The 25,854-nt window shown below is 38.6% G+C and overlaps 1 protein-coding gene across 3 annotated transcripts in view; it reads right to left on the minus strand.

The window, feature by feature from the left end:
- The window catches only part of Prex2 (phosphatidylinositol-3,4,5-trisphosphate dependent Rac exchange factor 2), a 301,586-nt gene that overhangs the window by 91,726 nt on the left and 184,006 nt on the right, over positions 1-25,854 (minus strand). For all 3 annotated transcript variants that reach the window (XM_076924369.1, XM_076924368.1, XM_076924370.1), the window contains exons 34-35: positions 22,121-22,264; positions 2,251-2,365 (exon numbers count right to left, since the gene is read on the minus strand). In XM_076924369.1, coding sequence (XP_076780484.1) covers positions 2,251-2,365; positions 22,121-22,264 — 259 coding nt within the window. The remainder of the gene's footprint in view (positions 1-2,250; positions 2,366-22,120; positions 22,265-25,854) is intronic.

The following is a 25,854-nucleotide window of genomic DNA, read 5'->3' on the forward strand; positions in this document are numbered from 1 at the left end:
AAAGAAAGAAAGAAAGAATGAATTAGAGTACAGGAGGAAGGACAAGCATGTGAGACCAGTTAAGGCCAGTGCTACTAGAGGAAGGAAATCTCCAGGACCAACACACACACCCTGCTGGTCATTTTAGGTATTTATTTAATTTTCAGAGTTCAGCCACATTCATGAAGGGAAAACAAAACAGCCACAATAGTATTTTGTTAGTTATTAAGACTCAAGCTAGAACAAAAATAAATTTTCCTTTAAAAATAAATGTTAAGCAGAATAATCCAGACTCATATAGATAGATATCACAGCATCTTATTAGATGATAATAAAAATTCATGTCTTTCTAGTACCCCACTCTGGTGTGTGTGTGTGTGTGTGTGTGTGTGTGTGTGTGTGTGTGATCCTGAAATTATAAGGATGATCATAAGAGGGGAGGAAGAGATTTTAAGAGAGGGAAAGAGTAAGAAAAACATAGTAATGGGATCGAGGAGACATGTATATAGAAAAGGGAAGTTCTGAGCTGGGACAAAGGGGATCAATCAGAGGAGGTCAAAGAGGAGGTCTATTGAATGAGGACCTTTAAGAAGAGTGTACGAATGTATGTACAAATACACACATATATATTTTCATATACCATGAAATATATGTATATATACATATGTACATATAGTATATAAAAGTAAAGAATTTACAATAGTATTTTCATATATATGTAAATATATGAGATATATAGAGATGTATGAAATATATGTAAATATAAATATTATAAAAAATACATTTTTGTATGCTAACTTTACAAAATAAAATAGAATGGTCTAATCTGTCAAGTAATTGTGATAGTGATCTGTCAAGCAGCTCACTCATGAGAGAGAAATATGTGCTAATAGTTGTTGAAAATAAAACCTTATAAGTTACAATCCAGTTACCTTTCACTAGCTATGTTTAATTATTCATGCCAATGAATTGTCGAGGAAATTAATGGTTCCCTCTTGAAGGTCTTAGTCTTGCTAATAAAAGTATTTTAAAATGGGTATAGAAGAAATTTTGAGGATCATTCTATCAGAATCTCCAAGGAAAAACAAGAACAGGCAAGCTGTGTATCTCAGAAGCTGAAGAAGATAGTTAAGTAGAAGAAAAAGCTACTCCATTTTGAATTTGGGTCTAAGAAATCCTGCGTATTTAGCAAAGCATGTGCGTGGTATAGGGAGGTACAAGGTCACCTTCAGACATAGAATAAAAGCCCTGAGCAAGTTTTTTAAGTTGGGATGAGAGAGAGAGAGAGAGAGACAGAGAGAGAGAGAGAGAGAGAGAGAGAGAGAGAGAGAGAGAGAGAGAGAGAGAAAAGTTAGATCAGAGTTACAATTGCAAGCAGGCAGGCTTGGCAGTTTGGCACAGGGCATGCACACAGTACCAGTGCATCATCTCAGAGAGGATCTCCCATCTCCTTAGCACATCTAAGTTGTGCAGGCAGGCTTAGCAGTTTGGCACAGGGCATGCACACAGTACCAGTGCATCATCTCAGAGAAGATCTCCCATCTCCTTAGCACATCTAAGTTGTGGTGTGACAGCCCCAGCTGCAGGAGACAGTCCTATGTGATATTCTAACCTTAGGGGAGGTCAGAAGGTCACATCCACACTCAGACCTGAGGTAGAACTCAGATTCCATTCTTTGGGTCAGGAGGAAGTAGCTTTCCCTTAAAGAGTCTACACAAAGCCTTGATAACTCTACTCTTTTTATATATTATTTTAAATCCTAAGGAGAGGGAAGCTGACATTTCCTTTTGTTGTATCACCAGAGAAGTAAGTTAGGTCCAAAGCTAACCATGAGGAAAGAGTGCATTCTCAATGACTTTCACCTCTGATAATATCTGAGATAACTGCACAGTAACAGTGTAGAAAGAAAGGCAGAATTAAAATTTAAGGGTTATTTACTTGGATGCAGATGCATTTTTTCCAATAACAAGCACATGACTGTCATATCTTCATGTGGAGCCTCCCCTCCCCCCACCCTATGTGAGGGGCTAGCTGGTAATGGCACAGGAAGGAATGTACTTTCCCTGTAATTCAGAGAAACTTCCTGTAGGTGGTACTGTAAGATACAACAATGATATTTCCCTTGGAAACAATCTGCTCTACCACATTAAACATTATTGTATCAAAGATGACTAAGCTACTAAAAATGTTCACTTGTTCATCATATGGCCTAATATATAAAAAAAAAAAAAAAAACAAAAAGCTAAGTCAACAACAGAGGAGGTTGCATACCTGAGCTTCTGATTGTACTGTTTGACCTTTTCCAGGGAGGCTGTGTTTATCTGCGCTTGGAACTCTTCCACAGAGATGTTGTCTCTATAGCAATATCCTTCCATGCTCTCCAATGCTGCGAAACAAGTGAACAGTTCACATGCTTTTATAACTTAGTCATTGTACATCTCTTCTAGTGCTAATTCTCCATAATACATCCACAATGCTGAGTATGAATACATGTGCAACGAGTAACTCCTGCAATGAAGGGGAATGTGCCCTCTGCTCTCAACATATGTATCAAATAGTTAGCAAAACTTTCGTCGTTGTTAAATAGACAAAGGAAATTTGTGGTTTAAACTGTCCTCTTAAAAAAATTTTTTTTGAATGCATTGTGGAAGACTAGACTATGCCATTCCAAATTATGCCATTTTGACATAAAGATTATTTTCAGCTGGTTATTTTGAGAAACTGCAGACATCAGTAGTATTCTGAAAACAACGTAAAACTAAGTCTTTTGTAAAAAGAATTTATATCTAGAATGGGAGTCTTTTATTGTTGTGTGTACCAGCACAGGCCTTGGGGGTGGGTGTCCATATTTGCATGAACAGTCCCTGTTCTGCACCATGAAGAAAAAGGGACAAAACCATAAGAGCTTCTGATCCCTGCACAACCACTGAGATAAATTTATACAAGCCCCGTCCTGTCCTTATTTTCTTCATATCTTAGGGTTTCTATTGCTTCAACAAAACACCATCCATGACCAAAAAACAAATTGGGGAGGAAAACAAAAGGTTTTATTTGCCTTACACTTCTGCATTACTGTTCATCAGGAAGTCAGGACAGGAACTCAAACAGGGCAGGATCCTGGAGACAGTAGCAGATCCAGGGGCCATGGAGGGGTGCTGCTTACTGGATTGTTCTTCATGGTTTGCTCAGCCTGCTCTCTTACAGAACTCTTAAAGAACTCAGGACCACCATGGGCTGGTGGTCCTCCCTCATTGACCACTAATTGAGAAAATGTTTACAGCTATATCTCATGGAGGCATTTCCTCCACTGAGGCTCCTTCCTCTCTGATGACACACAAAACCAGCCAGTGCACCTTGTCGCTCTTTATAATTGGTCCTTACTCCCTATTTGTTTCCACGGACATGAGTGCAGCAGTCTCTCTTTTCCCCATGGAATGCATCCCAGGCCTGCAGTAGATACTGAAACGAGGGATTCTTCTATGTGGATTTTTACACCATATACATTGCACACCCCATACTCCCACATACACTTTTGTAATGCCGTTCCCATTTTCAGAAAGCACTTAATTTTTTTATGTCCTGTAGCTGTAACTACTGCAGCATGGTAATAGATAATAAAAGATTCTTTATCCTCACAATATTATGAACAAAGGAGCTAGTCTTCCTCCCTATCATTTTCTCAAGAGTAACCTTTACCCAGGAAGGCAGCATTTATACCTCTCTTCAGCACATCCCAATTGCCTGCATCACCATTTTTGTATGTTGTAGTCATTGTTCACTAAAATCAAGGTTATTTAAGAATGAGACCCTGTATAGTCAAGGACCTGATAACTAAGGTCAACTGAGTGACTGATGGGTAAGTGGCTAACATAAGCATGGATATGCTGCACAAAGAATGATCTCTCATGCTCTGCTTAGACACATAGCATCACAGTATTCAGAACGGTGTGCAATTGAAACCATAAATCGTTTATTTTTCCAACTTGCCATGTAATGTTTTCAGACCACGGTCGCCAGTTGCTACACAAAACCACAGAGGTGAAACCACAGAGAAGGCAGAGACTATAGTTAAGCTGGGGTCAAAGCTGAAGAAAGACACTGTTCCTAGCCCAGCCACTCCATTTTGTACATCTTTGGCTCTACTTTGTGTGATCAACTAATTTCCTAACTCTACCATGCTCTTTGGTAGTTATGTTAGATTCTAGAGAGGACGGGGCTAACGAAAAAGATCCAACCTTCAAGGAGCAACAGGCCTCGAGGCACAGGAGCCTCTGTGAGGAAATCACTGCCCCAGCATCAGTTACTTTTCTGTGGTTGTAACAAAGACCCTGGCAAAAAACAACCTAGAGACAAACTAGGTATTTTAGCTTATAATTCTAAAGGGGACACATGCTACCTACAGTGGCAGTGAAGGCACAGCAACAGAAGCATGTTGGCAAGCCTGGCAGTCAGTAATCAGACTGATCACGTTCAAGCCCCACACAGCAAGCAGACAGGGAGAACAGGAAGTGTATCCAGGGAATAGAACCTCAAAGAAAGGCCACACCTAGTGAAACACCTCGTGAGCAAGTTACACTTCTTAGAGCAGTGGTTCTCAAACTTCCTAATACTGTGACCCTTTAATACAGTTCCTCATGTCGTAATGATCCTCCCCAAACATAAAATTATTTTCTGCAACTTCATAACTCTAATTTCACTACTATTATGAATTGCAATGTAAATGTGTTGGGGGTAGAGGTTTGCCAAAGGAGTCATGAACCATAGCTTGTTCTTTAGGACCCACTGATGTCCTAAAGGATCCATAGCTTTTCCCAACAGTGTTATGAACTAGAAACCATGTGCTCAAACACATGAACCTATGAGGAACATTTTATAATCAAAAAACAACACCTCCCAATTAAAGGCACTTACCCATGCTGAGTTATCCCCACATGGAAAGCAGACTATTCTTTTTATATAGATGTATTTCAATTAAAAACTGTAAAATAACAATGATAAAGCCTAAGAGCACATGACCAAATGCAGCCTGTCGAGATGTCTGTAGGAACAGTTCTGTGTTAGCTGATGTACAGACGAGGCCTGACGTTAGGAGCACTGTTCCCTGGGTTTGCATCATGCACTGTACAAAAGCAGAGAATGTGAGCAGTCTACTCATGCCGAGAGTCCACGAGGGGATTGTAAATCATCTTTCTTAAAGCTGCTTTTGTCAGCACATTTATAATAGTAACAAATGAAACTAGGACCCCATTGAATGCTATCAAGGTACTTCGAGATCTTGTTCATCGAAGGGTGGAGGAAGTGCCTAGAAATATTTGAAGTTGTCATTTCAGAAATCACCGAAATCTTCTATGGGACAACTGTGAAGACACACATGGCTTTCTTGAAAAGTCCTCACCCATGTTTGCATATGTACAAACCCTCCTCTGAGTACCTCTCCTTCTGTTGATGTGCATGCTTAAGTCCATGCTAAATGTCTCTTCTTAATAAACTCCAATGTACAATTTTGGTATCACATGGGTAAAATTCCCAGAATATTTCTTGTTGGTCTGCTACATGGGGTAGCATAAAGATGTATCTGTGGCCTAGGCCTGCCTCCCATTGGTATCTTTTCTGATAACCAGGGTGGGACAACCTCTGGAGAAGCATCAGTGAGTCCCCCGACTGCTGCCGAACAGTCTCCCTCTGCTCTCCTAACTTGTTTGTTACCTTGGTTCCTTTTTTGTGGAGAAAGTCAAAAGGCCGTCCTGATGTTTAATGAATATAACTGCCTCTGAAGACAGGTTTCCCCTGGAGTTATCAATAGCCATTCCTGGCACAGACAGAGCAGTCATAGCTATTTGTAGAGATATCATTGTAAAATGTATTTACTAATGTCCAAAGCCATTTTCTTTTCTCCAAGAGACTTATTGAGGAGAAGTGACTTTGGGTTGACACTAAGAATAGTAAGCCTTGCTAAGCAGAGCATTATAAAGCCTAAACATATTGGGAATGGCTGTTTCTATGCAAACCATTCTCCAGATCTCTCTTGATCCTGGCCTATTGGAACATCATACATTCTTATTTTAAGTACTTTCTCTAAGCCAGCAATCTCTTCCATTGCTAGCTTGTTTTACAACTTTACCATTTCTCCTTATGATATTATATTTTCCTGTTTTCATTTCGGCATCCTCTCTCTCCCTATCTATCTATCTATCTATCTATCTATCTATCTATCTATCCATCCATCTATCTATATCACTTTAGAAACTTTGAAACTTTCTAGGGCAGCAGTTCAACCTGTGGATTGTGACCCCTTTGAAGACTACATATTAGATAACCTGCAAATCAGATATTTATATTACAATTTATAACACTGGCAAAATTACAATTATGAAGTATCAACAAAATAATTTTATGGTTGGGGGATCACCACAAATGAAGGAATAAATTAAAGAGTTGCAGCATTAGAAAGGCTGAGAACCACTGATGTACAGAAAAGACAAATTTAAAGTACATAGACCTGTATGTACTAATCTTGGAACTGTTCCAAAGAACCTAATAAGATGACATGTAGAGAAGGTTTTCAAGTCTATCCAGAGGGAAATCAGCCACCCAAGCTGGGGAACTGCACAGTGCCATTGACAGAGCACCAGAAAGGTTGGTGATGTGGCTCAGGTAGGGAACACACTGTGAGAAGTTTAGGTTATTTTCATTTTCTTCCCATCTTATTCCTTTCAGATCCATAAGAGAACATGCAGAATAGAGTTTAGCCTCATTATAAGTTTTGTAGAAACTGAGAAATTTGGCCTGAAAAGGCATCGCAGGAAAACTCCCAAATCCAAGGGCATCCATCAGCTCTTGCTGTTTGGCCCTGAAAATGGGAACTCTTACTGCAGTCATTAACAAGCTCACTCTTGGACCTCCTTGTCCCTCCTGGTTGTTTGCTTGAGGCTCATCATTAATTGAGTTAGGTTCTTTGCCTTTGAGATGTAAATTTTCTATCTTTTTTATCAGAGCTATTTGGAAAGTATAGATGATAGGTTAAGGATTGTTTTGTCTTATAAAGAAAACATGGGATCAACATCATAATTTAAACCTGGCATTTGATAAATTTAAATGATGGCTATAAATCATTTGTTTTTTACATTTATTTATATATATAGCTATACATATGTATACATTGTCCTCGTTGAATGAAAATGAGGACATGACCACCCTAGGTATGGCTGCAGATGAGGTTTTTAATGTACATACAAGGGAGAGAACAGCCAGAAAGAATTCAAATTGAACATAGGCAGGAGAATAAACCAGGCCATGGAAGGAGTTGTGGGGGATAGTGAGAGAAGAATAGAAGAGAGACAAAATAGGAGAGGGTAAATGGAAGAAAAGAGACGCCTAGGAGCGGAGGACCAAGAGAGCAAAGAGACCATGTGACCAAGATGGCTGAGCTATATAGGAAAGGAAAGATGAGGAAAAGAAGCAGAGCTCAGAGGCTGGAGAGATTTGGGGAGGGGTTGGGTGTGGGAAGAGAAGTGCTGAGCCAGGGCTCTGTTACGGGTACCTTGACCAAAGTCCACCTTAATGTATGAATAGGCACCTCAGTTAGCTTTCTGTTTCTTCAGAAACTTACATTCATTTGTTTTTGTAAATTTGTATATCGTTTACTTGGTAACAAATTAGTTCATAAGTGCATGGTCACATAAATTTAAAAAATTAAATTAGTGTAAATTATTGCATAGCATAACTGGAGTTTTAAGGTAATGGTACTGGCTCGGCTTCCTAACAGGCTATGATTAGCCACCAATCTCAACACATCTATTAATGATATCAAGTGATGGGAAGGGACAGAGGAGTAAATTTGATCAATGTGACTGTATTGGAGGGAACAAAGAGATCCATTTATCCTCAACGTCCATCTTTGGGTAACTGACATGAGCTTTAGTTTTAAAGAAAAGACTGGCCGGGCGGTGGTGGCGCAAGCCTTTAATCCCAGCACTTGGGAGGCAGAGGCAGGCGGATTTCTGAGTTCGAGGCCAGCCTGGTCTACAGAGTGAGTTCCAGGACAGCCAGGGCTATACAGAGAAACCCTGTCTCGAAAAACAAACAACAACAACAACAACAACAAAACAAAACAAAAAAAACCCAAAAAACAAAAAACAAAAAAAAAAAAAGAAAAGACTGAAACAATAGACAAGAAAAATGGTTAATTGGGCAGTCCTGGGTCAGATAATCTATTGTCTGCTTGATGTTGTCTTGGTTCCAGTTAAAAAATATGCTCTGAAAAGTTCCCCCCTGCTTGCAGTTGGTTTTCAGGAGAAGGCTGCCCATGTTCCAGAGTGCAACCTGACCAGGGTGTATGAGTGCCGTTACCCAGAAGCCCTGCTACACTCCATTGCTCCAAGGTTTGGGACTATGACTTACCTCTGTGCCTTCAGCTTGACAAGTGGGTGAAATATCAGGCAAATATTGTTACATGATTAACCTGCTTACATACTAAGGCAAATAGGTGACTCAGAGGAAGGGGAACAAGAAGAGGATAATGGCAAAGATGCCGGACTTTTATCATGCCTCTATTCTTTTGCGGAACCAAGAAAGAGGCCAATGCTCTTTTTAAAAGGCAGCTTCTAAGTAGCTGCTTTTATAAGAATCAAATCACTAGATTAGTTCATTTAACTGTGTTTTTAAAAGGAAGTAAAAATGTCTTCCGGTCTGTTAACTGAATGAAAAATAAGAAATAAAAGGAAGGACGTGACTATCCTAGTATGATGGAGGTTTATTGTAGGTATAGAACTAGTAAAGAACTAGGCAGAGGCAGGGACATCTAGGAGTTCAGAATGGACATGACCCTGACCCCTGGGAGGAGACAGGAGATAGAAGTAAGGAGAGCCATGGACCAAGAATGGCAGCTTGGGCCAAGAGACTAAGAGATTGTCATAGCTCAAATGGCTGACTTATAGAAGGGTCAGAAAAGTTGGGTGACTGAAGCTCAGCCTGATACCTGGGCAGGAGAGTTCAGGGGAGGGGAAGGAGTGTGCCAGCCAGGGGGCTCCTATAGCAGGTAGAAACTGAGGGATGGTACCAGGACCTGGCAGCTACCACCTGCCTTGATATGTTAATGGGCACAAAAGTTAGGCATCTGTCCCAGGTTTGAACCCTAACAAGTTTGACCTGTGTTCTATAGGACGCTTTGGGTTATATTGTTTCATTTGTTTTGTTTTTAAATAAGACAGAAAGGGGCTATCAAGTAAGAAAAAAGAATAGAGAAAGTTGTGGACATTGTGAGAGTGCAATAGGCGTAGTACGATATGAAATAAAGTTTGGTAAAGAAGGTTAATGAGAAAAGGCTTCTAGATCTAATAAAATAATAGAATATAGTAAAATAGAATAAAATGTTCCGAAAGGAAAAAGCTGTTTCAAAGTGAAGAGAGAAAAAGTGAAGATGAAGTATAAGGTTTAAGCCTGTCTCACAGGAAGGGCTGAGTTACAGGATAGATAAAAAAATCAAACTTAAAGATAACATCTATGATTATATTTACTATAATTAAAAGTATTTAAAATTTTTCCTAGGATCAAATTTTTTTTTTTTTTTTTTTTTTTTTTTTTTTTTTTTTGCTTCAAGACAAGGTTTCCCTATGTAGCCTTGGTTGTCCTGAAACTTACTATGTAGACCACTAGGCTAGCCTCAAACTCACAGATACCTGCCTGCTTCTGCTCCCTAAGTGCTAGTGCTGGGATTAAAGGTGTGCACCACTATGCCCAGATCAGTGTTTTTTGCTTTAGGTAGTTATTTCATCAGACAATCTGCTCCAGACAATTAAATAAAGCATTTAGAAGAAAATAATAATAATAATAATAATAATAATAATAATAATAATGATGATGATGATGATGATGATGATGAAGATAAGGCAGTAGACAAGTCTTCCCAGTCAGATATACCCTCATCAGATTTTTGAATTTGATTTTTGAAGATTCGAAGAGCTGAACACAGCAAATGGTGGTCTAAAAGGCCCAGGAACAAGCCCTGGCGGTAGCCTAAATTCTGGGGAACAGTGAGTTTTCCAATTAGAAAAGATCCAACACTTCTGAAAATCACAGACTAAAGAGGACTCTGACAGAGTACCAGCTATGAGAAACCAGGGAACTAGAAGCAAGATCATCTGAAACTGGGTCTTAAGCCTCGAGTAAAGTGACTGGTGTTAGAAACAAGAGTAGTGTCCCACCCCAAAGGGGAGGGATTGCCCTTGACCCCTAATGCTGGTTACTCTTGAGGACTGAGGCTACTCAATCAACTATAGATAGTCACCCACCATGAAGGCCCGAGTAACTCTTGGCACAGCAGGTGTAATGTAAATTATTCTTTCTTTGGTAAAACAGGGGCTTCCTTCTTTTTCTTTATTAGATAAGTCTTTTCTAAATGATCTTGTCATATCTAGTGTTGATGGGAACCCCAAATTTAAAGATCCAGTGTGCCTTTAACACAAACACTAGATGTAATTTCATACAAAGTTTTGCTTTCTTCCTGGAGCTTTTGTCTTGTTCTTGTGAAGAGATGGTAAGCCCTCCACAGGGCCTTTTGATACCTTAGCACTGTACTTGCTCAGCTTTCAAACCCAGTGGGAACTATTGATTAGTCCAAGGTCTAAAGCCATTCATTAAACATCAATACTTCTCCCTTCAATAGAATTTGTACTTTGTAACCAAATTTCTAAATGAAACTGCTTGGCTTAGTGTCCTTGAATTAAAGGACACTTCCCTTGGACACATTACATCTTAGATAAGAGTATCTATCTTTGAATGGAATAATCTCCATAGTATGGAAACTATTCTGTGCACCTCTACAGTATTGTCTGAGGGATTCAGAGATTGGTCTGACCTGTGTGAAGATACAGTAGCTAAAATATTGAAGTACCCAATTTCAAAAAAAATAATAAGTTACTTCAAAAAGAAAAAAGATCCAGAAAGCTATAGATGCTATTAGCATACAACAGAGGGGTAAGTATGAGATAGATTTTTGGTAAAGATGTTAAAGAGAAAAGGTACTGTTTCTAGACTTCTTTTTTAAAAAATGCTTTTCCTGGAGGGAAAAGACTATTGCAAAGCAAAAAGAAAAGTAAAGAAAGCAAAAAGTTTGAGTCTGCCTGACAGAAAGGGGTAAGTCACAAAAAGGTTAAGAAAAGATGAAAATTAAAGATAACAAATATATAATTAAAAACAGCTTCTAAGACTTTTTGTAAAATACTGCATGACTCAATAAAAAAGGTTCAAATCTCCCCCTCAGTGGTAAAAGTTTGGGGTCAGCCTTAACTCTAGGACAAAGTGCTCTGACCTCTAAAAAAAAAAAGAGGCACCGACTGTTTAACTAAGACAGCTCAGAGGCTCAGCAGCATGACTGGATCCTGCGAAACTCAGTGTCTACACCCTGGCCTCAGAGCTAAGCCACTTGAGGAGGCTATGCACACCAGTCTCCGAAACTCTCTGACAGACGAATAAACCACAAAAGCTGAACAAGTTACTGCTACCTGCACAAGCCTTGAGAATTCCCAATAAAGAAGAAACCCTTTGCCTGTCACACAGCATAAAAACAAAGCATAGATAGGAATTCAAAGGCTGAGGGACATTCTCAGACTTGGAGCTCACTCATCTGACCAGCTGGACTCTGTAGCATGTGACAGGTTAAGGCACTGACAGGCTGTAACACCTACAGCAATGGTAGCAAATGAGGTAACTAAACTCAATCTGAAACACCAGATAGAGGTTCTAAGTCCTTCCCAAGTTCAGAGCATCTCTGTAACCAGAAGATATCAATGGTTGACTACCTGGAACCAAGCATGTTATTGGAACCACCAATCAACAATCTTAAGGTTTTTCTTATGTTAAGCCTTCGAACTTCTTCAAGTTGCAGAAACAAACAAATTAGCCCACTCTGGTGTGGAGTAATTAGATCAGATCACAAGTCTATGCCAGTGGCCCTGGCTTAAAAGATGAACCCTCAATAAACCCATGTACAGATTTTTACAGATAGAAGCAACTATGTGAACATGGAACTGATAGGCAAAAATGCAATAGTGGCTTCCAGAAGACAAGAAAGGCTATATGCCTGTCTCCAAACACCTCAGCTCACAAAGCTAAACTGGTCAATTTAACTGGAGCTTTCTATCTGGGAAAAAAATATGCGACTCAATGTGTACACGGATTCTAAACATGGTTTTCTAGTTCTTCACGTTCATATAGCTGTACAGAAAGAGGAATTTTAACAGGAACGTGCTCAGTAAATATGGTTCTGAATTTTATTTCTTCTTTAAACCATCTGGTAACCCACATGGGTAGATGTGATACACAATTAGGGTTAGCAGAAGGACAATTCCCTTATGATAGCAAGGAAATAAACTAACAGACACAAGTGCCACACCAGTAGCACTCTACCACTCGACATGCAAGTCGATCTTACACAGAAGCAGGAATCAGGGAAGAAGTGCACCATGAATCAAGGATCCAGATAAAACTGGCTCGTGCTGAACTTAATGTGGACACAAGAATCTGTTGTCCAGAGAATATCGGTGGAAAATTAAGGACTTTCATGTCACCGTGGAAGAGAAGCATTAACTAACCCTTCTAGTCACTCATGCCTTTGAATCAGGCCTTGTCCTCTTTAGCTCAGAATTAATGCAGGGGTGAAGCCAAGCCACCACCTTCCCCCACATTACACAAAGGAGAGGTAAAATCTTGGGAGAAGATGGCCAAATAGACTTCACTGAGCTGTCTCTCTGTAGACCTTCTGTTTCCTGACATCTCTGCAGGATGGACAAACATCCACCATACCATTGAATAAAAAAGAAATCAAATAAATAAGGTAAGGCCTTACTCCCTATAATAAAATCTCAATCTTCTAGGTGTCTATAGCCTAAGAGTATCTTGCAGATAACATATTTCATACCTGCGAACCTCAGAAGTCTTAAAACGTTTTCTTTCAGGAAGAAAAAAAAAGCCTTAATTTGCTAAAATAAATTATAAACCTATTCAAAGTTATAAATTTACTTTATGTTTTGGTTTGCTTCACCAGTGTCTGTAGGGGGAGTGACTGATACTGAAATCTGGTTCCCTAATTGTTTCTTGATTTTGTCACTAAAGACGGCAGAAGCTAATCACTGGGTGAAGATAAAGGGGGGGGGGGGATTTTCTGGGTCTCCGGAGGAAAAGAAAAGAAAGAGATAAGGAAAGGCTTTTGGACAGGCTTTGGAGAGAAGAGCATACGCCATGTAAGGTCTGGGGTCAAGTAGAACTCTAATATAGGATAGCTGATGAGTCTAGAGCAGTACATTCTTTTCCCAGCAGTTGTGTTGTCTGGCTAGTTTTAAAATATTAAGGCTGTCTGGTGTTCTCCATCCCCAGCAATTCAGGTGGGCCGGAGAAAGGGCGCAGCCTCAGGGCAGTCATTAGAGGTTTGGTGGAGGTAGCCATGAGGGGTTGGAGGAGTGATCTCAGCTCCCAGGGGTCAGAGAACCAGCTGGCCATTGGCAGAGCTACGTCGGAAGTGGTACCAGCGGCAGCTTGTACCAGCTTGTTCTCAGAGCTGAGCTGAGAGCGTGGTTCCAAGAAGGTGATAGCGTGGCTTTTTAAAACTACATGCAACAAGCGCTCTTTCGAACACCACTAGTATGTTATACACTCAATGACCACCTTACACTCTTCATTTGAGTCTGTTCCACACTGGATCCCTTCCTGGAATCATTCTTGGATATTTTGTTACATTCTTAATATATAAGAGTCAGATTACTTTTTTGTTAATAGCCCAAGGAATCTCACTTCTAAACTCAAAAGTCTGGGCAACGTGGACACTCGAAAGCCTTTCTGGGATGGTTACAAAGGAGATAGCGCTATAATAGAGTGTTGGATGTAGCGGGATAGTGTCCTGCTGCATTTGCAGTAAAGATCAGTGATTGGGTAGTATGAGAGGTTGGCAGAGTGAGGAGTTGGGAGGAGTGGAGAGGAAGGAGAGGAGAAAAAAGAGGCCAGCAATGATGGAGGAGGACACATGGTTCGAGAGCAGTCCTGGATCCTACTTATCAAAAGTTTAGATATTGGGTAACAATTCTAATTGTGTGGGCATCTTGTTATTTGAGCATTTCCAGATATATAAATCCATTGGACAATCTTTAATAAGCTTTAAGGGTGGCAGAGCCATTCCCTACACTGGCATCTTGTAAATTCCAGGGCCTGCGCATCTAGCTAGCCAGAGCCCTGGTCAGAGCCGAGGAGCAGCTGCATGAGAGCAAGCTGGACCAGGAGCCATTTTCTAAATATATCCCCTACAGTTGGGAACATATACCTGAGAAGTGGGGCAACACGTGTCCTCGGGCCTCAAGATTTACATACTCAGATGGCATCTGTGTTACCCTCTGCTTAAGTTTTAATGATTTACTAGCATCATTACAATTTATCTCTTGATACAAAGGTCCTGTTGTTTTTTAGTGCTGATCTTATTAATAAAACACAAGCATCTGCTGCATAAAATGTCATCTGTGCCTTTGCTGTCAGAGGGAATGACATAGTTTCTTACAGATTTCAATCAAAAGATGAGAGGAAACTGTGGTCTCCCGGCTCTGGGACATTCTTTGGTCCCCCTTAAACAAGCAGGTTGACACTTCTGGTACCTGAATAGGAAGGGTCTATGCCCCAACTAAATCCTAACTTCTAGAAAATGGAGCTTTGGCCATCAAATCTTAGAGGACCAAAGCCTCACAGGAGGAAATTGAGGCGGGACAGAAGGACAGAAATTAGGGGAGCATGGAAAGAGAACCACTCTTTGTCCAGGAGTCTGGCCGAAGGCTCTCAAAGCTAAGAGCTAAGAACTGCAGCAAATTCCTTGGGAAGCTTACTGATACAGAACCAATATTCACATTACACAGAGACATTTGAGTAGGAATGTTAAAACAGCAATGAACTATGCTTTCAGCCTGAGCAAACATGACCATTTATGGCCTTCTTTTTCCCTTTCCAACTTCAAACCTGCACTATTCCGAGAACCTCCCTTCTGTGACTTTCCATAGTTTAACCTAATTATCATATCGTAACCATATCCAAGGCACTGATGAAACCACCTATGCTTTCATTCACTGAGAACAGCCTTAGTGACTCAGAGAAGCAACTGCAAAGGTCTCTCAAATCTTAATGATAACTATTGCTAAGTATTGATTAAAAAAAAAATTAGGCACAACTCTTTCCTGAGAAGCCGACATCTATGTATTATTCTGCCCTTAAATGCTTAAATCTACAAAACCTTCTTTTCTTATAAATTCTAAGAGTGTTCCAGTCTGATTCATTCTCAGTTTGTTTCTGTGGTTCAGTTAAGAACCTAAACTTCCCTTAGGCAGATGCCTCTGTAAAGAAGTCCCCAGGTTTCTAGTGACAGCAGAGGGGAGCTATATCTCTGGCCCAATTCCCACAGTGCTGACTATGCATAAAATCCCAGCCCTCAAGAGGCAGAATCAGAGTAACTCAGACCAGTCTTGAGCACAGAGTGAGCCAAGGGCGACAGTGACTACATTGTAGGACTATCTCTCAAAACCCAACAAGATCTGACGGTACAGCTCAGAGGGAAAGTGCTTGCCTAGAATGTACTTAATTAACACTCGTGTGTGTGTGTGTGTGTGTGTGTGTGTGTGTGTGTGTGTGTGTCCATAAACACTTCATTTATATTTACATCCTGTTATTCAGTTAATTATTACTAATGTAATGAAAAGTGCAGATGAATTCTGTGATATCTTAAGGCAGCACTTTTGCTCAAATGGTGAACTATTTATTTTATTTTAGGTCAGGATAAAAGACACACGTAACATCTCACTCATTTTTAAAGGTATTTTGCTTAACATAGTTTTCTCTTCCTATCATTTTTATTAGGCATTTCTTTTCGTTTTAAACTTCTCTAAAATATTTTGGTTTTGATTTTGATTTTTTTTTTTTTTTAGAAGACATGAATCACTCAACAGAGCCAGACCAGATGTCCATATTTCATACATAGGCTGCAAGCTGCTGGATCAATTATGAATGCAATTTGGTCACGTAAATCCTTTTCCCTTGTGGATCACCAGTCATAAGCTCATATTTTCAAACGAATATTTCAAAACTGATTTTTAAAGAAAATGTATTCCCCCTGAAGCTGCTAAATGCAATACTTTATAAACCAAATAATGAGGTACCATGAATTAATAGTTATCCCTTTTTTTTCAAAATCAGAAAGATGACTACTGATTTGAACTATGGTATGTTTTCTAAGCTTCTTGGATCTCGTATATGCCACAATAAAACTTCTAAAGCATATTACTAAATTTGAAATTTTTTAAATAAAAATCAGAATTGTCATACAATTACGTAGAAGATTACAGTGGATGTATATAACGTGAACTCCAGTTCAGGAAGCCATCTTTGAAGCTTCTTTTCAAGATTGGCATGTTTTTACCTCACAGTTTCAACATTAATTAGGAAAATTGTAAGACTCAGAAATCTCTAGGCCATGAATATCGACACGGGTAAATGGAGGCCTTCTGATGAACCAGCCTGAAATACACATAGGGGCCACTCCTGCTAAAGCCTGGGAACTGGTCTGTTAGCAAGATGTTATCCCAGGAGGCATCTGTCTGTCAACAGCCATACTCCAATACCAATCATTCTTCCTACTTGGAAAGCTAATGGCGAGACCCTAGTTTCTGCTCTTTAGGAGCTGTGCAGCCAACAATGGGGGAGATTAATTAGTATCTGGGACCCTCAGGTTCCTTGAGGGTTCGGCTCCTGGAAAATGAGAGTAGTTACAAATGATGGTTGTGGGAAATAAATAATAGTATTTATAGAGTGTATAACTTATATATAATGTAAAAGAAAATTATATAAGTAAATAAGAACTTATTTATTGAAAAATTTTTATGTTCTAGGGAACAAGCCAGATATTCCACCAGAGTTAAAAACTCAATGTCTGTGAGCTCTGGATTGAGCTTAGGTGTTTGTATCTCAGCAGGCAGTCTGGAAACTGAGCAAGGGTTCATGAAATGACACTTCTGTTTGTGGCTTCAGACCAGACAGAACAGATGGGTAGTGGGTGGGGCTTTAGTTAAACTGAGTATCTGAGAAGCACTTTTCTAAGGGCCTAGTCTGTCCTTGGAGCCTACTACAATAAGGACAATGATGTAAACAATACTGAGTATAATTTTAATGAACACTCCTCTGTTCTTATTGTTATTTTCATTATGTCTTTTGACAATAACAAATTTACATGACTATTAAAATTTATAACAACTTTTTTTTAGGAACAGGAGAAATGTCTGTTTGTTGAATGCTAAAAGATTTAGCAAGAATTTGATGAGAAATAATAAGACTGTAGAAAATAATAAACAGAAAGGATGAGTTCCACTTTTAAAAATAAGATTTGTGTGGCCAAAAAAAGAAAGGAGAACAGTATTCCCTATTTTTGATAAATGGTTTCTTTTATTTACTGTTATTTAAATGAACATGAAACAGAATGCTGTTCTACAAATTAAATTTCTAATGCAAGGAAAAAGTGATTAAATGTATAATAACCATGGTAATGCCAAACTTTCTTCTCTTTAACATTTCCTTATCTAATTTCCTTACTTCTTATGTGGATAATATAGTTCTCAAATGTTATATTTACATACTTGGTTAAAAACATACTTAATAGCATTTAATTCAAAACAATCTTTAAAACATAGCTTGAGTTTTCTTGTTTTATTGCTAGCACTTTTGAATTAGAGGAAATAAAACATGCCATTTAATTTATAGAGCCAGTAAGAAAAAAGGGGGTGGGTCAGCCTAATCAATTTTAAAGAAAAATAAATGTTAAGACTCACAGTAATACGTATTTAAAGCGTATTTAAATACACTTCCACGTATTTAAAAAGACAAAAAAAAAAAAAAAAAAAAAAAAAAAGGTAGAAGAAAAGTGATTTGCTGAGGTTCCCTGGTGCTTCCTCACCCAAATGCTTTGGGGAATAGGTGAGGACAGCAGTTAGCAGCCCAAGTCCCCTGAGGATTAAGGCTGGTTGGCCACTGATCATCAACCAAGACCAGCAGAGGTGTGTGCTCAGAGAGACACACTTATCTATATATAGACCAGGTACCTATCTGCTGACTGCTATTTGTATGTGAGGCTTTAGGATGAGCTATAAGAGTTAGGATTCTAACTTGTCCCAGTAGCCAGTTTCTTCTGCATGCATCTCCTCTGTGTAGGAAAGCTGACCAGGGCCCCATAAGAGCCTCTTGAAGTTCTTACACAGTAACAAAATCTGATAGACAATGCACAGACTACATAGGATGTGCTAAGAGCTGCCAGGCAGATACTCTGTCAGAAACAGTTCATTTTCTTTCTAGCTGTGTATCTACATCCTACAGAACACCATCAAATTTTCCGAAGAAAACTGAGCCAGAATAATACCTCCTTGTAGGGGCAGCCTGCATCTTACTGTATCATAAGTACACATAACTACTTTGTTCCAGTTATACAGACTCTAGACAGCTGAAAAGTAATACAATGCATTAGTATAATTAAATAAAGATTAACTAGATAATTGAAGTGCTTCATAACCCGGGAAAACCAGTGGTCTTCTTATCCTGGTGGACTCAGAAACACCTAGAAAATTGCAAAAAATATCTTGGCAGTTATGCACCACCTCCTAATGATTCTGTCTTAATGTGAATGGCTGTTGTTGTGTGGGGCGAGCATGGACACTTTCTAAAACCTTTCTAAGGTGACCTTGTGCAGTCTGCATTGATCACTGCTGACAGAAAGTGAGTCATGAAAATAAAACCAGACATGAAAATAAGTCAGCAGAAGGAGGACTGAGTATTGACTCTTTGTGTACTGTTTGATTTCCCTCACACTAAGGGTTCAGGGACCCAGCCACATTAAACTGTCTATCCTGTAAGGAAGTCCGCACACCTAGAAAGCCAAATATTATATTAAACTGATCTTTAGCTTCAAGCACTGCAGATATTCTTTGTGCCAACTTTTCTGTGGGGCTTATCTCTGTGTGCCTTGTCTTGTACATCAGAACCACTTTGTTTGCCTACTTCCTGTTCTGAAGCTGTGGCTTCCTGCAGTTCACATTCACCTTTGACCTTACTTCCTTCCTGTCCTTGAAAGGAAGAGAGCAATATCCTTGCTTCTGTTGCCATAGGCCATGCCAAGGGCTGACACTGGAGCCCAACCCCCCAGGAGATTGTCACATTCACGTGGTTTCCCCTATTTTTTTTTTAAATAGCTAGTGAAGAGCTACAGACGAGAACAGAAACCCTTTATAGTGTTTATCCTGTGAAAAGGCCATTTCTTTCATTTAGCGTAATGTTTAATAACCAGTTTACCTCAAGTAAAAACTTGAGGGTAAGTCTCTCCTCGAAGTGAGGTTGGTTATCCCTGAATTCTGTCAGAAAGCTAAGAGATGTTTATTAATGGTAGAGCACAGGAGCTAGACTAGAGAGAAATTTACACTCCTTTAAGGGGGCAAGTTTATCATGGGCAGATTTTTAATGAAATCAGCTGTTTCTGGACCTTTTTGTCCTTCTGGGACCTTGAACACACGTCTGTCCACCACCCACATCTATTACTGGTTGTTTTTGAGACAGGGTTTTTCCATGTAACCCTCATTGCCCTGGAACTCAATCTGTAGACCAGCCTGGGATGGAACTCAGAGACCTCATGCCTCTGCCTTCAGAGTGCTGAAATTAAAGTCTTCTCTTAGGTAATCCTTATGAAATTTGAATGACAAATGTTTACTATAGGTTTTTTAAATGACTTTTTAAAGCAATGGATATATTTTTCAATTGGCTTGTGCAAAAGTTACAAAATAAAAGTTACTTACAAAATATTCTTTCCCTATACGCATTTGTAATGAGATGTGTTTATTCAATTATTGACGGTGGATTTATCATGAATGAAACAATTTTTAAAAGAAATGTTTAGTGCCATCTGTCAAATCGATAATGGTTTCAAAAATGACAATTTTTTAAAAGACAGAAATAAGGTTGGTAAGATGGACCACTAGAGAAAGTCTCTTCCTCTTCAATGATCTGATCCTGACAGCATAAGTTTGATCCCTAGAACCCTTAATGGCAGGAAAAAGTAGACATCATGGGCTGTCCATATAAATTTGGTGGCTCGCTCTCTTTCCCTCTTCCTCTCCTTTTCCCTCTCCTTCTCCCTTTCCCTTTCCTTCTCCCTCTTACTCTGTGTGTGTGTGTGTGTCTGTCTGCCTGCCTGTCTGTCTGTCTGTCTGTTTCTGTATATGTGTGCCTGTGTGTGTGTGTCTGCCTTTCTGTTTCTCCATGTTTCTATCTGTGTGTGTCTGTCTCTTGTCTCTCTCATAATATAAAACAAAGAAGACAAGACACAAAGATTCCTTAAGAGCTGTAAGCCCAACATAAAATATAAAAATGAACTCTCTGGCCCAGCATTTTTCTCTGTCTCATCCAGCTCTGTGAAGACATCTGACATATTTCAGGTTAATCTCATTTATTTCTAAGATCTACTCCTGGTCATTGTTTCTTTGTTTTCTTTCTTACAGACTAATGGCAACATTAATCTTAAACTATCACATACTGCCCTCCCCCCCAAAAATGAAAATGCCTCCTAGTAATGCCTCATAATCACAGAACTGCTTGATGGGTAGAATCATTTTGGAAACCTAATAGAGAAAAGCCTATCTTCTAAACACCAGAGTTCCACTTTAATAAATACACAGCACAAAGCAAAATTTCTACTTGTGGCAAATCTGGCTATCATGTGCCCAATTATTCCTTAGTTACATTGTTGAATCTCTTTCTTTACTCTGCTTATTTTTATCAGACTATTAAAGTCCACAATAAATAAATATAATTCTTGAAAACCCAAAAGGGAAAAACTGAAATTCTGTAGGTACCGTTTAAAAATTAATGTAATTGTGGAACCTAACATGCTCCTGTCAGGAGGTAGTGAGTTACTCCTACGCTAACAGAGACTACATAATGATGAGTGTTGGATCTCTTCTGGGTATTCAGTAGATTCTCTTGGAGCTGATGGCAAGACTCTTCATTCTTACATTATTCTGAATTTCTTCCACTACAGATGTCATTCACTGATTACTGACAGAAAACTGACTAGGAATATATATTTCCTCACAAAAAAATGACATAAGCAATAATAAGAGGTAGCAATTTCTCCAGCCAGTAATACAGGAAACATATAGTATTTATATACATTTGTGAATATACACATAGCAGAAGCCAGAGTCTCACTATATAGCCTAAATTGATCTCAAATTAGTATCTTTTTTTGCCTCAGCCTCCTGACTGCTGGGACTACAGGCTTACACCATCACACCCGGCAGAAATACACTAATATTGAACATTTTCTATGCTATATAGTAGTCTAATCCTTTGATTATCCTGCCATACTATATTTAATTAGTTCATTCAGTTTTATTCACCCTTATTTCTTTGATGTACTCGATGGACTTCTCTTTCTTATAAAATGCTCCAAATCCATTTGATGAATACATTCAAATCAAACATTTGTTTTTCTTGTAAATTTAATTGGGGCTGGCTTACAGGTTCTGAAGGTCAGTCCATTATTATCATGGTGGGTGGGAAGCATGGCAGCATCCATGCAGGCATGTCACTGGATGAGCTGAGAGTTCTACATCTTGTTCTGAATGTAACCAGGAGGAGACTGACTTCCAGGCAGCTAGGTGGAGTGTCTCAAAGTGCATCCTTACAGTGTCACATTTCCTCTAACAAGGCCACACCCACTCTAACAAGGCCACACCTCCTAATAGTGCTACTCCCTGGGCCAAGCATATTCAACCCACCACAAGACTATACATTCTGCCATCTTGATTACTATATATTTCTGGTCATAATTATGCCATAATTTTTTTTTATTTAATCTTTTTTCACAGTCCAGATTTTATTCTCCTCCCATTCACCCTCTGACTTTCCCACAAATCAAACATTCTTAACAAACATTCCTGGAAATAATTATATTACCTGAACATTATGAAGAACTTTTCAAATTAGTGAAAAAAAAGACTTCATTATTAACATTAAATGTATTTAAAACATTAATAAAAATATAAAAGTTTCCATACCCTAAGCCTGAAAACACAAAAAAACAGCTTACCTTGTGAAAAGAGAACAGGATGAATTTTAAACCCTCCTCCATTCTTCAGTCGCTGGGGCAGCTGCTCGAAATGGTAGCTATCCATGTAGAAGTAAACTTTCAGAGCCTGCCGGCTTCCTTCAACTTGGTATGTAAGAGGGACATCTGAAGTAACATAAAATGCTGCGTCACTCCCTGAAGTCAGGATATGCTAGACAGTACATTTGGATTATATCATTAATATGTTAAACATTTTACCAAAACAAATCTTGAAATTTGCTACAAACTAATGTATTAGGAGTGCTCCTGTATATTAGCTCCTTTGGGTATGTGAATGGCCAGGCCCAGCTCCCCAGACTGCTCTGATGGCCAGGCCCAGGTCCTCAGACTACTTTACTGGCCATAATGTCCTTTTCCAGTCACAGAAGATACAGGTGGCCAAGCTATGCTTTCGGGGGGAGGGGGGGAAGCCCACAATTAAGGCCACAAAATCCCACCAATCCCTGGGCACCCTGAAAGTCTCCACCCCAACCCTGAGACCCTTTATAAAGCCAGTCTACTGTTCAGTTCTTTGCTGTTACTTGTCTGAGCAGAGGAAGCCACTATCTTTGCATTTTTTCCAGTAAATTTCTTGTATGAGGTTTATTGTACAGTGTGACTTTGTGGTATTCGCTGGCTCCTGACTGTCAGCATACCTTTCCCCCTGAGAGCTGTGACATTTACACTAAGGAAATTTTCCCCTCAGAGCTGGTATTAAGAGTACATTGAACACTTGGGCCCACATGGCATATGAAGTGCTGTTGGTAAAATAGTACTGAATCTGAGTCTCATTAACTAAAGAAATAGGCTTATTACTGAGTTTAATGCCTAATTCTATAATGAAAACATGGTTGCATTTTGACATACCAGATGACCCACTTAGCTAAATGAGGATCTCTCAGGGCATCTGGCTCATTCATATTTAGTCAAAATGAGCCTGTGGGGTATATTCCTTAAGTAGTATGTGAGAAACAGACTACATAGCAACTATTAAAAATGGCCATGGGTTTTATATGCTCTGTACTCTTGCGTATCAGATTAAAATGAACATATTCTGTTGAGGATGCCTTATAATCATTAAAAATTATTTTTCAAATTCTTGTAACTATTGTCAAATACCTTAAACTCAATGGCTTAAAGAAATAAGCCAACATAAATGACTAAAAAGCTGTGAGAGTATTTTATAGTGCTATTGTAGATCCCCTTTTTTATACATGAATCCACAATATTTCTACCCTATTAAAAATATAAAGTCATTCTGAATATACTCAAATTAGAACACAGATATGGCTAAGTTAAAAATTAAGAGCAAAATATTGCAGGTACTTAATATAACTTGATTCAACATTAGCTCTTCAATCTTGCTTCCTGAAATGAAATTGATTAGAGTTCAAATTCAAATGCCATCGACCACATAGATCACAAGCTCCCTATTTCTCTGCTTAATTGTGTGTCTTGGTAATGAAGCTATGGCAGTGATGTTCACCTGTCTCCTTTATGCCACATCCTAGTGACTATCTTATTGCTGTAACTGTTTCATAGACATACATTAGTGATTTGATTTAAGAAATAGAAATATGTTTCTCAGTTGAAGATTTAGGAGAATACCTTTTTCATGATTGTAAAATCTTTTATTTCTGGTTGTTAAAAACCAAAACCAGTATAACAATAGCCATCAAGTATGGCAGTTCACACCTGTACTGGAAGGTGTGGGGTTCCAGCCTAACCTGGGCTACAGAGAAAAAAAATGAGAAGAGAAGGGAGGAGACAGATATAGAGATAGACAGAGATAAAAAGAGAGAGAAAGAGACTAAGAGACAGAATGAAAGAGGGGCAGACAGAGACAGAGACAAAAATAAGAAAATATAAAGTTTTGCCTGCTAAATATGTACATAACTTACTTTTTCCATATCTGTCACATATGCCATTGTTTATTAAACTCTATGAATTTATTCTTTCCCATCAATGTAACAAAGCTCTGTTAAGTGGATAATGCTATTAGAAGAATGACAATGATGCTGTCATTGTCAGTAATGACAATGACAGTAATGTCAGATGTGTGTTACAGACTGGTATAAAGTAAAGGCAGAAAAAAATCAAGGAGGTAAAAGTTACTATGAATTAACAATATCTTGATTATTGTGAAGTAAAAAAATCAATACTACATAAAGGAATGAGAACAGTTTCCCTGTCTATAATTCTCATGGACATAAAAATTACTCCAAAATATGCAAATTGAATCCAGCAAACAACTATATACAATTAGTAGGTGGGATTTACACAAGGTATGCCAAATAAATCAATATAATCTATTGTATTAACAGACCAAAAAAAAAAAAAAAAAAAACGCTACCAAATCTAGCAGCATACAAAACAATCATTTGACAAAACATAATATGTACTCATGAAAAATTATTCTCAATCAATAGGTGCAAAAATCCAACTTTCTCAGCATAAAAAAACGTATGAAGCTACAGCTAATATCACATTTGGTTGTGAGAAACTATGACTTCCCACTAAAATCAGGAGCAAGAAAGATGATGCCTCTCACTACCTCTGTTTTCAATACTGTACTATCTGTTCCCACTAAGTCAAGCGTAGAAGAAAAGGACATGAAATATAGACACACTAAGAAAAGAATAAACTTCTGGGTAGAGATACAATGTTCAATAATGGAAGAAAATCTGAGAAGATAAACCAAGCTTTTTTGAAACTAATATATGTATATATCAAAGAAGTAAGAGACAAAGTTAATATACAAAAAAGCCAACAATTTCCCCATATGCCAGCCACAAAATTGAAAATTAAAAGCACATTACTATTTGTAGTAGCATGCTCTAAAATGAAATACATATAAATATACTAAAATACATAAAAGATTAATGTTAGAAAAATTTCTGACACACACCACACAAACACAAACAAACTAGAAAACAAATGGGTAAGTAGCCTATGTTCATGATGAAGAGGACTCGAAATTGTTGTGACATTATTTATTTTTGAAGTGATATACAGCTTCCATCCAATCTCTTAAAATTCTAAGGTATCGATGGATATCAAGAAAATGATTCCAAATTTTAATGATCAGGAAAAAGATTGAAAACAACTAATATAGTGCTGAGGAGGAGAAGGAGGAGGAAAAAGAGGAGAAAAAAGAGGAAAAAAAAGAAGGAGAAGGAGAAAGAATGAGGAGGAGGAGGAAGAAGAAGAAGAGGAGGAAGAAGAAGAAGAGGAGGAAGAAGAAGAAGAAGAAGAAGAAGAAGAAGAAGAAGAAGAAGAAGAAGAAGAAGAAGAAGAAGAAGAAGAAGAAGAAGAAGAAGAAGAAGAAGCAGCAGCAGCAGCAGCAGCAGTAGTGGAGGATAGGGACTGTCTACCTCCAGGTATCCCACAGTTACAGAAACTAAGACAATGTGCTGATGGGCAAAGACTAGACAAGCAGCCAAATGGAACCCCAGTCTAGAAACATATGAACTACTTTCATGTGACTTGCCAATTTATCCTTGACAAAAAACCAAAGGCAACAAAATAGGCTTTCATCCACTGTTTTTGGAATACCTGGGAACATACATATGAAAAAGAAGCTGTGGAAAGCCTAGAAGATAGCACAGGTGAAAGAAAGCCAGGTGATCGTGGATGATGCTATCATAGAAAAAACACCAATTGCACAGCTGCTAAAATTAAAGTCTGATCATCTAGATTTCATTAAAATTCAAATT

Source organism: Arvicanthis niloticus, chromosome 25 (assembly GCF_011762505.2).
Source record: "Arvicanthis niloticus isolate mArvNil1 chromosome 25, mArvNil1.pat.X, whole genome shotgun sequence".
Classification (NCBI taxonomy): Eukaryota; Metazoa; Chordata; class Mammalia; order Rodentia; family Muridae; genus Arvicanthis; species Arvicanthis niloticus.